Below are 14,922 nucleotides of genomic sequence, written 5' to 3'. Positions count from 1 at the left end.
CATGGCCAAAAGGGCTGACTCTACCCTAATTGATTTTTTCATAAAAAAGAGGGTTTTCAAGTTCAACAATATCTATCGTGCATTTTTGGAGCAAATATAAACATTAGTTTTGGAGGTTTGAAATTACTAAATAAATTAAAATCACACTATAAAAGTCGTCTTAAAAATGAGAAGTTAAAGGCCTATAAGACTTTTTTTTGGAGACTTGAGGAATTCTCCGAAAGAAGACCAGAATTGATTTTTTAATAAATAGAAAGTTTTCAAGTTCAACAACATACTTAAGTTATTCGAGAATAAAAGTTTACAATGTTACTGTCTGTTAAATTTTTTAATAAAATTTGTTACATAAAAAAACCGAAATTTTTGAAAGTATAATAATTATGTAATTGCCTGAAAGCTTCATTTGACTTATCAAATGTTTTAAACACGTTTCCCAATATCTCTCACCAAAGACGATTTATTTAACGATAAACAAAAAATCATGATAAAATTATAACTTAAAAAACTTTTGTACGGAAAAATTTTTTTTTGAATCCCTTCCAAAAACTCAAAAATAGGAAGAAAAATTACGTATCCCATTATATACCTAAAATGATACGTTCTTCTGAGAAATATTTTTAAAATGGAATATTTTCAAATAATAAAAGTCTTCCAGTGCAAAATTTACAAATTAGTTTTTCCTTATTTTCAATAAAACTCACTCAATAAATATTCCTTCACAATAAAAGTTACATTTTTGGAGACAATATTTTGAAACATAAAGTGTTAAAATATTTTGTTTTTTATGAGACTTTCTTATTATGAAAATTTCCAAAAACTTTAAATCTAGTAACTAGAATTTCACTTTTCTTACAAAAATCTAAATAACCATTTTTCTAATAAAATAGCTATTTAGGGGTTCTTTTCCTTCTAAATAAAGTCTCCTATCAAAAAGCATGTCTAATAAAATCTTCATTAAATCTTTCGAAGACTCTGGAAAAAATTCTGATTGAAAAAAAGAACAGATACTTTCTACTCTCTGAATAATAAAAAATAGTAGTTGACAGGTCCAAATATGGTCGTAAATTAATTTAAAAATAAATTTCGAACAACGATCGTTAGTAGATAAAAGTACTTATAGAAGAAAACATGATATGACGGGAATGAAATGTTTTTCTCCTTTCTTTTGCGCGATAGTTTCCTCTTCATCGTGGCCAAGTCTAAGCGAAAAGTATCGTATATTGGATGGCAGTTACTTTTCAAAGCAACCAACGACATGACGCAATCACCTGCCCGCTAAAAACGACCATCTCTCAGCGACAAATTAAATTGATATTTGATGTTGGGCTTTTTTTTATACCGATACACTCATAAATCGCCAAATTAGTCACGCGGTTTATTCTCAGTGGAAAACAACAAGAGGGATGGAGGAGTAAAAGTTTGTTATTGCATTTGTATCAATTTATTCCTATAATATTTTATTTTAAATGGTGTTCTTTGTGTCTTAGAAGCTATACAAATTTTGAATTTTTCCTCATTTTATGAGCAGTTGAAACCTCTCCAGGTGGAAATGCACTGCACAAAAACTACTTGGTCCAGTATTTCTGGCATAAAAAGTATTTTACTGCGATTCTTCTTGATTTAGCATCTTTTTGAACGAATAATTGATTTTTAATTATATTGCAATATCGATATCACCGGGATCTTTCTAAGGCAAAAGGGACGAAGATTCAAGAGATTTCGGCATGCTTTTGCTTTTATTTCCGGTATTTATCAAGTAATATAGTCAAGAAAATATTTAATTAATTTTGAATGTAAATGAAAGGAAATTCAGTGCTTAATAACTTTCTGATACATTTGAAGTTCGACTAGCTCCCGTTGGAAGCTCCCAAATCGCATTTATCCTGCGCGATATATACGAATATTTATAAAAGGCATATTATACACATTTCTAAACAATAAATTAAGCATTTAATAAACTAAAAAAAAACATTTTAATTAGTAGAGATCTAAAATGGTTAGTAAACTAATTATAATTGATCAGTAAATAATTCAAGTTTATGGAGATTCTTCAAATGATATAACTATTTAATTTAATTTAAATAATACAAATACAAATTGAATAAATCAGAGTTAATAATGCCAAAGTCTTGAAGAATATTCACATGAAGCATATGCTTTATATAGCCCAAACGCTATATTCTGCATAAATAAATTGCAATAAAATACAAATTATCCCAGAATCTGAACATTCTTTGTTCCCCTTAGATTAGGAGAATGCTCCTCCTGGAGGAAGAAAACGTATTTTTCCTAAAGATTTCTTAAATAAACTTGTTTGTCGCGATGTGAGTAAAATGTAAAGAGGGCGAGAAGGGAAGGAGTACGATAGGGAGAGTAATCAATGCAATCGACATGATGATTGATTGGCGTGTGAAACGTTTAGTGAATCTTTGCGTGGTGGTAGCCATTGTTGAGGGCATTTCCGTTGATCTCTCGCAGTGGTGTACGTCTTTTTGCATTCGTCACGTACGCCTTAACATAGAAATTGCCAAACAGGACAATGAAGGACATCATGTAGATAACTAGGGCATAGTGCATCCACAGAGGGAAGTCACATCCTGTTCGGATTCCATTAATGCCCATCATTAAGGCCGTAGTGAATTGAATCTGCCCACAAATTATCATATGAGATCATTTGAATATCCAATAAATCCCAAAAGAAAAAAAAAACGAAACTTACCAGTTGCAAAATCGTGAGGTACTTCTTCCACCAGAGATATTTGGATACCGCTGGTCCAAGAGCCGACAGTCCGTAGTACGAATACATGAGAACATGTATGAAGGAGTTGACCATAGCCGGAAGAAATGCTGTGTAAAAGTGTGGGAGGTGAGATAAGATGGGAATTTCATGGAAATTCCCCTGAGTTGGGAAGCGTTTTTTTTTTCAGTGGAGACAAAACAAAGAGATACTAACTTGAACCACTGGGCACCCACTTGACTCCAATCCACCACAAAGTGAACATCGTACTGTGATGATACACATGCAGGAAAGTCAACTGCTTGTCCTTCTTGCGTAGAATGAAGAAGAAAGTGTCACAAAATTCAAGGAGCTTCGAAAAGTAATACCACCAAACAGCCTTAGCGATCTGCAAAAAAGTCTGTTTATTGAAAAAGAAAAGCAAGAAAACAAAAATTTCAAAGCTCTTCAAAATTATGAATGTGAAAAAAATTAAATGAATAAGAACAGAAAGTTATATTGAATATGATCACAATGATTGTAACAACATCAATTAAATAAGAGTGAAGTAGAAAAGACTTTGTGGTATGGTTGAACTTGTGAAACAGATGTTTAAATAATTTTAAAGGCACAAAATGAAATGTTTCGTGAAACGCTACAGCTTTTTAGAACATTATAATTTCGTGCAACCACCGCTAGGTGGCGTTGACTTAAAAAAAATATTTTTTTAAGCATGATCGATATTTTAGTTTTTTTTTTTTTAAATAATATTTGAATAATGATTAGTCTTATTAATGATAAAAATTGCAATATAGTAAGGTGGGGTAACAGGATCGTTTTCCGAAGAGTGCTAGGGGAAGGTTTTGAAGCTTCGTATTAAAAGAGTAAAAGATTTAAGATTTTTACTGAATGCTACACACACCGAATCAATTATATCACTATCTCAAAAAAATCTCTTTCTTATTGGGTTCATAATTCTGCCTCATAAAATTCCTGGAAGTCCTTGGATTTTCCTCTACGGGAAAATGAAAATGTAGCGGCATTTTTTACGAAGGTACCTTGGTTAACTTAGCTTCGTACCACTTTTTCCCACCTCTGTAGGCCTCATTTTCCTCGAAAACATTACACCGGACACAAAAATTTGGGCATCACTACTTAGATGGAACTTATATCTACTTATTTTCACCATTTGTAGGAGGTATCACGCATTAAAAATCAATTTTAAGCTATTTTTCTAACACATGTTTTTTGACACTCGGAAAACCATTTTTTCCCTGCATTCTGACAATCTGTTAAGAGCTTGGTTAGGTATGATTCTCTCATAATCATACCTAATGTTATCCTCGGATTTTCTCTAACACCTCCAATTTTTCTTGCGGAACATATTCCGGATGTAATTGATTTCAAAAATGATCAGCCACCAATTTAAAGTGAAATGTGGGAAGTTCCACTTTAAAACAAGGAAAACTGAATGAGAAATACTCAAAACACATCGAAGTGGCAATGAAAGAATCACACCTACCATAAGCAAATTCAGGCTCAATGTTTAATTTGACAGAAATGAAATAAAAACATCTGATGAAGTCTCATTTGATGGGGAAGTGCGTGTTTTCCTTCGAGATTTTAGTGAAAATTGTTTAATATCCCAATTTTCTTGTGAATTTATTCAGTGGAATCTCTGATGAGTCAAATATCCCGAGCGACGTGCACAGTGTGACCCAAAACAGTGAAGAATTCTCAAATTCGGTGGTCAGTAATTTTGACAGATGTTTTTACGAATCTGCAAAATTCAATTTTCCTGAGCTGCAAAGGTGGTAATTTTTATGAATTTTCCTCCATCCACAAAAACGACCCCCTTCAAGCAAAAGATTTTCACGGTAAATATTAACTCTAATAAACCCTCTACAACTTGGAATAGGTGCTTTTTCGAAAACACACTTGCAGTGTGCAAAAATGCATAAAATATTACACATTAGAATTACGATTTTAGGCCCATTTTTTATTTTTGCCTTTTGGACCCAGAAAAAAGGCCTAGGCTTCCAAGTTTGTCAGGAAATGTGAGATGTAGGACTAGCTTTTAGATTATATGTCCATGGATGAAATTCATTTAGTAACTTGGGAAAAAATCAACTTTTACGAAGCTGCAACATTAGGAAGGTGCAAAACCTTCCCCTATACTTAAACGCTTGTTTTGGGACTGATGAAATTCTTTTTACTTCTTTTCTTCTTTTAGTGCTCGATTTTCGTTTGAACCTCAATTTCGAGGTTAAAAAACAATCTGCGTGAAAAGTTGCACATGGATGAAAATGTAGCTAATAAAATTCTCTATCAAACCCAGAAAACAGATTGTTAGGGACAGTCCTAGTTTTCGAGATATTTTTGATTAAAGTTGCAAAAAAGTTCGATTTTTTCCATGTTTTCTGACATATATGAGACTACAGCGCCCCTGGTTATCAGTTTCACGAACTCCATGTGGTCAAAGATTATCTCCTAATATAAAAGAAATAGTGAAATAGACTACCTAAATTTGACATGTTTTTTTTTTACTCCTAAAGAGCTTGCATGTTTTACTGGACTTTAATATTTTAATGTGATATTAAGATGTAGCATGAGAGGCTGACCCCTCATTGTAAACCGGGATATTAATTCTATTCTCTGTAGCTTTTAAAGAGATTACATTCAATCAGTTTCCAAAAAAAACTCATGGTATATTTACAAAAATTAATGTCATAAATCTTCAGGCTAACAGTTATTGTCAATTGCATTTAGTTATATTATAAAATTATACAATTGTTTATTTTGGGATAGTAATAGATACAAAAGCGTAAGATAATAAAATTTTATTTTCAATATGAATGAATTATCAGTGTAAACGTCCATAATTTATCTTTTTCATGTTTGATATAGCATTAGTTTAATTATAATGCACTGCGGTCACGGGCTGAAACTAGATCAGAATCTGATCATGAAACATGTGTCTTAGAATTTACATGATAATTTTTGTTAAGGTTTTTGAAACACTTAAACAGGGGATTTCAGAACGATGAATTTATCACATGATAAACTTGCCAACCCAGAATTCACACCTTTTAATCTTAAGTCATTAAAGAGTAAAAACTTTAAGGTGAAGTTGTGAAATATGAAGTGTCATCAATTTTTATACTAGATGTTCAATTTACTTCCAAGATTTTATTGTTTCGCATTATTATTATTTACTGTTTATGAGTTTTCTTTATCTAGACTTGTGGATTAAATCCTTGAACTTCAAAATTCCACAACAATTATTCACGAATTTAATTTAATATTAGATCACATGAGAATCCCTAAGCACCGTAAGCAAAATCATGCTTATAACTTGTATGTTTAAGCATTTTTTCCACATTTCCAATGTTGATTAATTTATTTTTGAAATCTTTAATCCAATAGGAAATCAATCTATAGTATGAATAGGTTATTATTTAAATGAAAAAAAAAAACTCATAATAATTGCACCTTTTTTATATTTCAAAGTTCAAGAACTACATAAATCATATGCCACATGAATTTGTGATATGAGAAAACAAAAAAAAACTTTTAATTGACTAATTAAAAGAAAAAAAATCGAATGTTAAAATGTTTCTCCAACAGAACAATTTGTCCATAAGAAATAAAGGAAAAGCATATAAGCTTGTAAGTGTTTCAGATGCTTGAAGTAAAACTTAAACTTGCCTATTTTTTTCGTTAAAAAGTTGCAATAAAAAAACAATTGCAGTATTCTGCAAAATTTGCTTTTTACATTAAACTTCCACACCGCAACTTAACAAAACAAAGAATATTTACATTATTAACATTACAACCCAAAGTGAAAAAAAAATGATGTGTTTGCATATCCGGAAAACATTCAAAGAATGACAGTGCAGTAAAAATATTGTTTGCAGAAATTAATTTGTAATATTTTGACGTGCTAAACAGGCCAAAAACAAACTCACTTGCATCTCATCCGGATGATTATTGGCACGGCATGGTTGGCAGACGTAGCTATATTTAAGGCGTGTCGCAGCAGTGAAGAGCTGGATACAGATGTAGCCATTTAGGATAGCCATGGAGAGATTGTAGGGCACTAGCAGACCCGTAAGTTTGTATGGAGATCGACTTTGTAAAGAGATTAAATGAAGGTAAAATTTAGATATGTGGAATTTTTGGCGCCAAAAGTATTTTCACTCACTTCTGCATCAACTTGGGTCCAATCCATACAATAGCCAAGTACATAATTGTGTAAATGAATGTTGGCAGTGGTGAGTCCACAAGGAGCCATCCTTTGGTCCTGTCATCGGACAGTGTGAGTGTCCAGAGGTAGTAATCGTAGATATGGTTGACCATTGACTGAGTTGAATTGATCACCATGGCCATCATCACGCACTTAAAGTTATCACACTCACGAAATCCTGTATCTCAGGATTGCACTTAATTGAACACAAAGTGGGGATTTATCTTTCCACAACTAAGTATCTTCCAAATTATTGTCGAATTGCCCTCATGCGCACCTTCTTGAAGAATGATCGGTGGAATTTAACAGAGGCAAAAACACAAAAAAAATTCAACAGCCCCGACCAACTGACACAATTTCCGCCAATATGCAAAAGTGAGAAGGCAAGAGGATGAACAAAAAGTGCAACAATCAACTTTTTTTGACCAAGTGTCTATACAAATTATAGCCAAGTGCGAAAAGTACTGAGTAAGCAAACACCTGAAGACCACGAGGAACTTCACAAATCATCCGTCTTGACGGAGCAACACTGAGGCAATGAGGAAGACAGTGGCAAGAGATTTTCTTACCAGTAATTTCTTCCTTCCCTCCCATCAACCAAAAACCATCAAAAGAAGCCAACATAATTAGGCACTTATTGGCGGGGGAAAGTGCATTTGCAATTTACCCCTCCGCGTGCCACTAAAGTGATCAAGTTCAACGATGATTAAATGCTGCAAATTACAATGCTTGAGAGAATTCTCCGGTATTGGACGACACACCCGGACAATACAGAAACCCAAAAAAAAAGAACTCAAAAGCATCAGGCAAAACTGCAGTAAAATCGTGGACATGGAATTCCTGCGAAAGAGGTGAAATCAAATGAGAAGAAAAGGTTGAAGTATCGATGACCAAATGATTGCAGGGAACCAGTTAACAAGATCTGCCCAATTTTTTCACACAAAAAAAAACTTGAGATGATCTTCCGACATGATTTCACTTTTCACATCACCCTCGTTTTCATACAATGTTAACAGCCTACAAATGTTTTGATAAGGTGAAAATTTTAAAAATACTTTTGGTTAGTGAAAAATTCGTAATGGCCAGCAAATAATTCAAAATCGTCAAAATCAAAATAAATTACTCTAAAATTGGATAAAAAATCCATTTTGGTAAGCAACAAATTAAAAAGTAATTCTAAAAAATGTCTTTTAAATTCAACCGAAAGTGCCAGGATTGTTCAAATTTTCCTAATTTTCCCTTTGCTAAGAGCATTTCATTAGTTTTAGGCTTAACCACAACAAATAGGATACAATCCTTTTACAATTACGTGGCAGGTGATAAAGAAAATAGTGACAAAAATGAAAGAAATTTCTAATTATTAATGTACAAAGAGATTAAAAATGAGAAAATATTAAACTGCAAATAAAACACTTTTACAATTTATAATTTCTGTTTGAGTATTTAACCCTTTAAGGACAATTGGGTCACCGGTGACCCAAAAAATAAATTTTTCCTATGGCCATTAAAGTCATGTTTCGCTCTAAAAAGGTGGAAAAATGATTTTTTCTGACTCCCAATTTTAAACCTTCTCGTCCTTAAAGGGTTAAATAAATTCATGATTTTGCCTTTTCTATTAATTACTTTGAGGACTTAGACTGGTTATAACATTTTTAGAAATATCAGAATCGTTTCGGTCGGTAAAAAATTTCTGATATCCGAGGAACACTTTTTAGATTAGGAAAATTTCATGAAATCGAAATTCACATCTCTTTCTTTCCGTAACATTTTGAATATGTGTATCCCATTCTTTCAAACCTCAAATTAGATTAAACTAAATTGAATTTCGTCTGATGTTTAAACAAAGAATTTGTGAAAGAGTGGGATAGACCTAATTTCAATGAGAAAGAAGTATGCGCGAATTTTGATTTCTTGAAAATGTTCCTGATCTAAAGGATGTGCCGTGTTCCTGAGCTAAAAGCAAAAAAAATCTACTGAAAACCAAATTACGGTTAATAAAATATAATTATATAATGAGTTTATTTAATTATTTTTTAGTCTTTAACCCTTTATGGACGATTGGAACACCGATGTCCCATAAAGAAAATAATTTTTCCTGACTACCTAAAGTTATTTTTTTCTTATGTCTGTACATAATTGTAAAGTAGAAGGTTGAAGGAATCTAGAATATTTTTTGCAATTCTCTAGCTATTTGCTATGGAGTAAAATATTATATTTAAGCTCAAAAATGGCGAATTTTTAAATTCTCAAATTCATAATTGATTTTATTTATATTATATACTTCTAATTTTTAAGCAAAACCCTTTTGGCAATAAAAACTACAATACTCATACGTAATATTTTTCATGAAAGCGAAAAATACTAATTCATTGGTATTGTCAGAAAAATTACTTAAATTTTTGGGCTATTTTTGTCTCTATCGTTCATAGAAGCACAAAATACACCGAATCAGACTCTGTTGGATTTTCCAAAGTTAGATGTTAAACTTATCATTGATTATGTTTCTCAATTTAATTTTTCTGTTAATTTTTAGTCCAAAAAAAGTGTCTCGTCGTTAAAGGGTTAAAGCTGTAGATTCCAAAACTTATACGATGATTTTCCTATTTTAATGTCTCCGGCTTTTCTTCCTCAAACGTTTTAAATATGTCCATCTAATTCTATAGATCTTTTCTTCTTCTATTTTTGAATATTCCACCAAATTTTATTTAGTTCAATCCAATTTTAAATCAAAAGCATTAGACATATTATGTGTAATTCACTGTATTGCACCCAAAATTGGATTGAACTAAACTAAATTTGCTGTGATAATAAAAGAAATAATGAAAAAGAATCCGATAGAGTGGGATAGATATATCCAAACCGTTTGAGGAAGAAAGGGATATGAATTTAGGTTTTATAAAATTCTCCTAATCTATAAGATCTGGCACACCTTTTGAACCTTTCGAACCTTTTAAACGTCACAATAAATTAAATTTGGCTCGATCCAATTTTGAGTGCAATAAAATGAATAGCCGTATGCAAAACGTTTTAGAAAGAAGATATTTGTAAATTTTGATTCCATTGAATTTTCCTGATCTAAAAGTTGTGGTGATGGAATAATAAAGACACACCATTTAGAAGGAAAATTTCATAAAGTAAAAAATCACATCCCCTTCTTTCTCAAAAGTTTTGCATGTGTCTATCCTGCTCTTTCGCACTCTTCTTCTTCTTTTGAACATCACACCAAAATAAATTTAGTTCAATCCAATTTTGTGTTCAAAAGATTGAGGTACACTTATGCAAATATCTTGAGAAAGAAAGGGACGTGAATTTTGTTTTCATGAAATTTTCCTGATCTAAAAGTTGTGCCTTTATTAATTTTGTTTTTGTATTGATAAATTTTTACTGACCAATAAAGTCATACATTAAAAAGAATTTTCTTGTATTTAAATATTTATTTAATGCCAAAACTTTAATCTTGAACTAATTTTACACCAAAGAAGCACAAAACAATAGACCTCTAATGATCATTTAATAGTCCACTAATTTATATAAACTCAATGGATGGTTCCATAATGTCTTAATTCGCATAATAATAAATTTCTAGTGCTTAAGATAAGCGCCTCATTTAGCCCACAAAAGAACTTGCAAATTTGTCAAAAGTGTCTGCTGGAAATAATTCTTTTGAAGAAAGTAAATAATTCCTGCTAAATTTAAAGATTTCATGGGAAATTAGTTGTTTAGTTATGCAGCTCTCTATCAATAATTTTTCTTTCTTTCACAAAATTCTAATTCACATCTCCTCTATTGTCTTTTCAGAACTAAGAAAGCGGAACTAAGAATGTAATGTCTCGACAGGTGAGTTAAAGTGTTTACTGCATTTTACAACATAAATTGGCGAACTTTAAAAATGCTGAGAAGGTCACTAATTCTTACTATTCATTAATTTCTGTTTAAATGTTAAGGTCAATGTGACGTCGTAGGAAAGTCAGTGAGAATCTCCTATGCAAAAAATCCAATAATTAAATTATCATTTACCTAGCAAATAATTCAATGATCGTAAAATTTGAGCTCTATAACCTTTTCCTTGTATTTAACGCTCAAGAGGCGTAATGGAAGTTTGTGCCTCCAGTTTGCAAGAATTGATTTCTCTCTTAAATTACCTCTTCTCGCAATATTTTTTCCCATTGATGAGTATTTTGATTTTCATCCGTGAAATTAACAAAATTTCTTGTGGTAAAAAAAAGAGCATGAGATGCAAAACACACACAAGATCCATGACTAAAGTCTCCAGTGGTACAGAATGGAGAGGGCTTTGCGGAGTGTATATAAAAGTCGAGATAAATCACCAGGAGATGCAACATTTAAAGCACAATGACATACTGAGACATGGGGAATCTCAAGAGAGACAATTAATTGCAGATTTGTCGAGAAGAAAGTTAAATATGCAATTTCACTTGTAACACTTGGAATTCTTTAGCTCTTTGCTAGTTCTTTGTCATCAAAAAAGTTATTATAGTGACGTGTCTATTGATCGCAAATCGATCATGTCGATCATTGAGATGGATTTAGAAATCTAGGTCAGGAGGGATATTACTCATTATTTTGTATAGGTTCATGAAGGCTGATTAAAAATATTTGATCTTGAAGGTTAAATTGCAGATTATCGATATTTTATGTTTATATCGCAAGTCTTGCAACATTTTATTTACAATAAAATTGATAACTACTATAATAATATTTCCTATTTTATAAATTTACAATAGTATAAGCAAGATTCACACTACTAATTTCTGCATTATAGGGGTACTTAGCGTCCACTTTAAAATAGGTAGTTTTTACTTTCATGCTGATACTGAAGTGTTGCAAAAGGATATAATTATTTGGGCGTTCTAAATATGCTATTATAACAAAGTAATAAATAATGTTAAATTAATAATAAACACAATCGTTTTGATTAAAATTATCTCTTGATATAAATGCGGGAAATTTGCGATACAGAAACTCCTAAGATATGGAAATAGATTGCGATCAACTGGATTCCTTGGAAGCATGAGTATTTTGATATTAGAAAAATAAAAAAAAAGAATAATTCGATTTTTCAAAGATGTTAACTGTGTCATTATACAGATCGTCGCTTAAATCTGCAATTGCCGAAACTTACTTTGTGACCTAAATCAACAATTCTTTTATAGTCTCCGTATATGCATATTGTTATAAAAATTGCCAAATCTAAAATATGAGTTCCTTATTGTCAAAATTAATGCAATCCCTACTTAAGGGAGGTTCCCGAATTACAAAGTTAAAAATTGATGTATACATTATTGCCTAAATTAATAAATAAACCATTCGAGAATTTACTACAAAATTTTCAGAAGTCAATTTCAAGTATTTTCGAATATACAAAAACGAAAGCAAAGAAGCGTCGAACAGGTTTATGTGTGTTTGATGAGCTAGGGCAAACATCGAAAACTTTTAAAGCGTGCTTTCTCCACTTTTAAGACAACAAAAGAATCTGAATAAATCTTTCTAACACCAAACCTACCGACCGTTTTTGGTCGTTTTTCCTAGGATCCTTGGTCAAATGATAGACCGCGGTAAATAGGATACTCAACCTTTTTTTTTTCTTAGAAAAGAGGTAAAAATTAGAATTAGACACTGAATATTTTAAGAAATTCAGAAAGTTACGTAGCGATATTGTACCGCTTAGTGTTAATTTAAAAAAGTTTTTAAACCGGTCAAATTGACTTGTTTTGGTAGGTTTAGTAAGTAATAGAGTTTATTCATTTCAGAATTAAATTCCCTTTCACACTGAGAAAAAAAGGGGGTACGGTTAACTTTTTTTCCTCATAATTTTAACACTTTTTAGGTGTAAGAATATATCAATATTTTTTAATGTTAATTTTACACCTTTTTTAAGGGTAAAATTAACATAAAAAGGGTAACTTTAACCCTAGTACACCTAAAAAGCATAATATTTACACCGATTTCGGATCAATAATGCAAGGTAAAATTAATATTTCCGGAATGTTATTTTAACTTTTGCGAATTTCTCTCAGTGCAGATGAACTGAAAAAATTGATGAAAACCTATATATTTTACAGCATGTTGAATTCAAAATTTTATCGTAAAAATACATTTTTTTAAGAAATCTTGAAAAAATTACAACTTTCACGATTTCTACGGTTTGAATTGTTTTTTGTGAAATACTCTTACAAAAATTGATTTCTTTAGATTTTTAGACTGTTGGACTGTTGAGACGAATCACTCCATTGAACTCTTTATTAATCCGCCTTTTTGTTATATTTTATTTAAAAAAAAATTTATGCACTTTAAAATAAAAAAAAATATGTCAAAAATTACAAGAAACTGATATCTTCCAAAAAAATCAAGAAAATTAGCTAATTTTTTGCCTCTTAGTTCAGGAACCCCCCTTATAATAATAAGGATAATAGTAAATGTAATATGTTTAGAATAAAACTTAAACATTAAATAAATCAAAAAAAAATTTTTGAGCTTAAATCATTTCATATTAGTCTTCATCTTTTGTTAAAAAGAAAAAAACTATTAGTAATATAATTTTCGTCTTCTATAAGAGATTTAGAATCTCGCCCCTAAAATGCTCAAATTTTAAATTCTACTTTTCTAGAAACTAATAACGAATCAATCTATCGACTTTGTATTTTTTACGAAAGCATGACATAATTTTCACTTTCACCCTAAAATTAAGAATTAATATATTGAAAAAATTATTAATTTTCAAACACGAAAATATAAAATTAACCCAGTTAATATTTACTTCAAAACTTTCCAAAAGTTTAAAAAAAAAAACTTGAATTTTAAATATTCTATTGAATCCAATTGTTTCCTTTAGCTGGTACAAAATAATTCCGAGACAAAACATGGTTTATATTTAATTCTATGTTGATTTTGGGTGGAGGAAAGCAAATGAATAAAAAATACTTTTCTGTCAATCAACCTGAATTCTAGCCTGATGTTATTGAACAACTTCTATGCCTATGAAACTGATTAACCCCTAATTGTTATCCTTCACATCTAATTGACCAGAAAATCTCTGTGACTGTCTTGAAATCCTACCAAAAGAAGGGTAATAAAACTAATCAATAGGAATAAGTATAATCTATAAATAAAATGTGATAATACTGACTAATATGGAAGCATAAAGAAGGTAAATTGTTGTCTCTGTGTCCACATCATTTGAAAAAAAAAAATCCTCAAATAAGGTAAAATCTTCCTAGCGAAATGGAACAAAAATATTTTAGCAGAAATTTTGCACACACCGAGAAAGTCATAAAGAATCAAGGGCGTACTAAAGTTTTCACTTTTCCAGACATCCAGACATCGCAGCTTCCCATTCACTCTCACAAGCAACCTCTAGCGACCCTGGACAACGTTTTCTCCGGCGAAAAACTGTCGCTTTCACTCTCAATCAGCCATCAAGGATATTCTTTTTTACAAGCAATCACCTCTATATAATTTCCTGTGCCACAGAGATTACTGCACTTCCTCCCAGACATACACTTGAACCCGTCTCAAAGGGAAAATCCTTGTGCACGTCGCGGTAAAGTTAAAACTGAAAGGACAACGCAGAGGAGCGTAGGCTGTCTCATCCTCTGGCCATGTGATCAATACACGTTGCGCATGTCCTTTCTACGTCATCAAATTTCGTTTTCATTCACTCACCCATCGTCTGGACAGCCTTTCCTTTCGCTCTTTCGCAATTTTCCATACTTAGAGGGTAAAGTGCGTAACGTCTTCCACATTTTTGAATCGATTTGTATATGGAACCAATTGTGAGTCTCGACTAAAACATTTTCCACAGAGATATTTTCGCGCCATTTCCTTGTCATCTTCATAACTGGGAATTGCAGAGCGTTCAGCTATAAATCATATTCTTTTTCACACTTTTATCACGCGAAATAGTAGCTACATCACGATATTGTCTAGAGAATTAGTCAGT

At 31.5% G+C, this 14,922-nt stretch overlaps 1 protein-coding gene across 3 annotated transcripts; it reads right to left on the bottom strand.

The window, feature by feature from the left end:
* Positions 1-1,418: 1,418 nt before the first annotated feature.
* On the bottom strand, positions 1,419-14,719 carry LOC129798261 (elongation of very long chain fatty acids protein 4-like). 3 transcript variants are annotated; one of them, XM_055841315.1, is made up of 6 exons: positions 14,429-14,719; positions 6,921-7,242; positions 6,685-6,847; positions 2,954-3,137; positions 2,720-2,847; positions 1,419-2,646 (listed from the first exon to the last, which is right to left on the bottom strand). In XM_055841315.1, the coding sequence occupies exons 2-6, from the start codon at positions 7,106-7,108 to the stop codon at positions 2,419-2,421; spliced, it is 891 nt and encodes a 296-aa protein (XP_055697290.1). In that variant the 5' UTR covers positions 7,109-7,242; positions 14,429-14,719; the 3' UTR covers positions 1,419-2,418. The 3 variants fall into 3 exon arrangements, with proteins under 3 accessions (XP_055697290.1, XP_055697280.1, XP_055697299.1); XM_055841305.1 differs by lacking the exon at positions 14,429-14,719 and having other exon boundaries at positions 6,921-7,763; XM_055841324.1 differs by lacking the exon at positions 14,429-14,719 and having other exon boundaries at positions 2,954-3,125; positions 6,921-7,763.
* Positions 14,720-14,922: the final 203 nt, after the last annotated feature.

This window comes from Phlebotomus papatasi, chromosome 1 (assembly GCF_024763615.1).
Source record: "Phlebotomus papatasi isolate M1 chromosome 1, Ppap_2.1, whole genome shotgun sequence".
Taxonomy (NCBI): Eukaryota; Metazoa; Arthropoda; class Insecta; order Diptera; family Psychodidae; genus Phlebotomus; species Phlebotomus papatasi.
The sequence above is the reverse complement of the archived record's forward strand: the minus strand, read 5'-3'. Positions and strand labels throughout refer to the sequence as shown.

Excerpts from the sequence above, each read along its gene's own strand:
- LOC129798261 (XM_055841315.1), bottom strand. The coding sequence starts at position 7,108 with ATGATGGCCATGGTGATCAATTCAACTCAGTCAATGGTCAACCATATC. Across the intron at positions 6,848-6,920 it reads GGACCCAAGTTGATGCAGAA|TCGATCTCCATACAAACTTA; the intron begins GTGAGTGAAAAT and ends CTCTTTACAAAG. Across the intron at positions 3,138-6,684 it reads ATCATCCGGATGAGATGCAA|ACTTTTTTGCAGATCGCTAA; the intron begins GTGAGTTTGTTT and ends TTCAATAAACAG.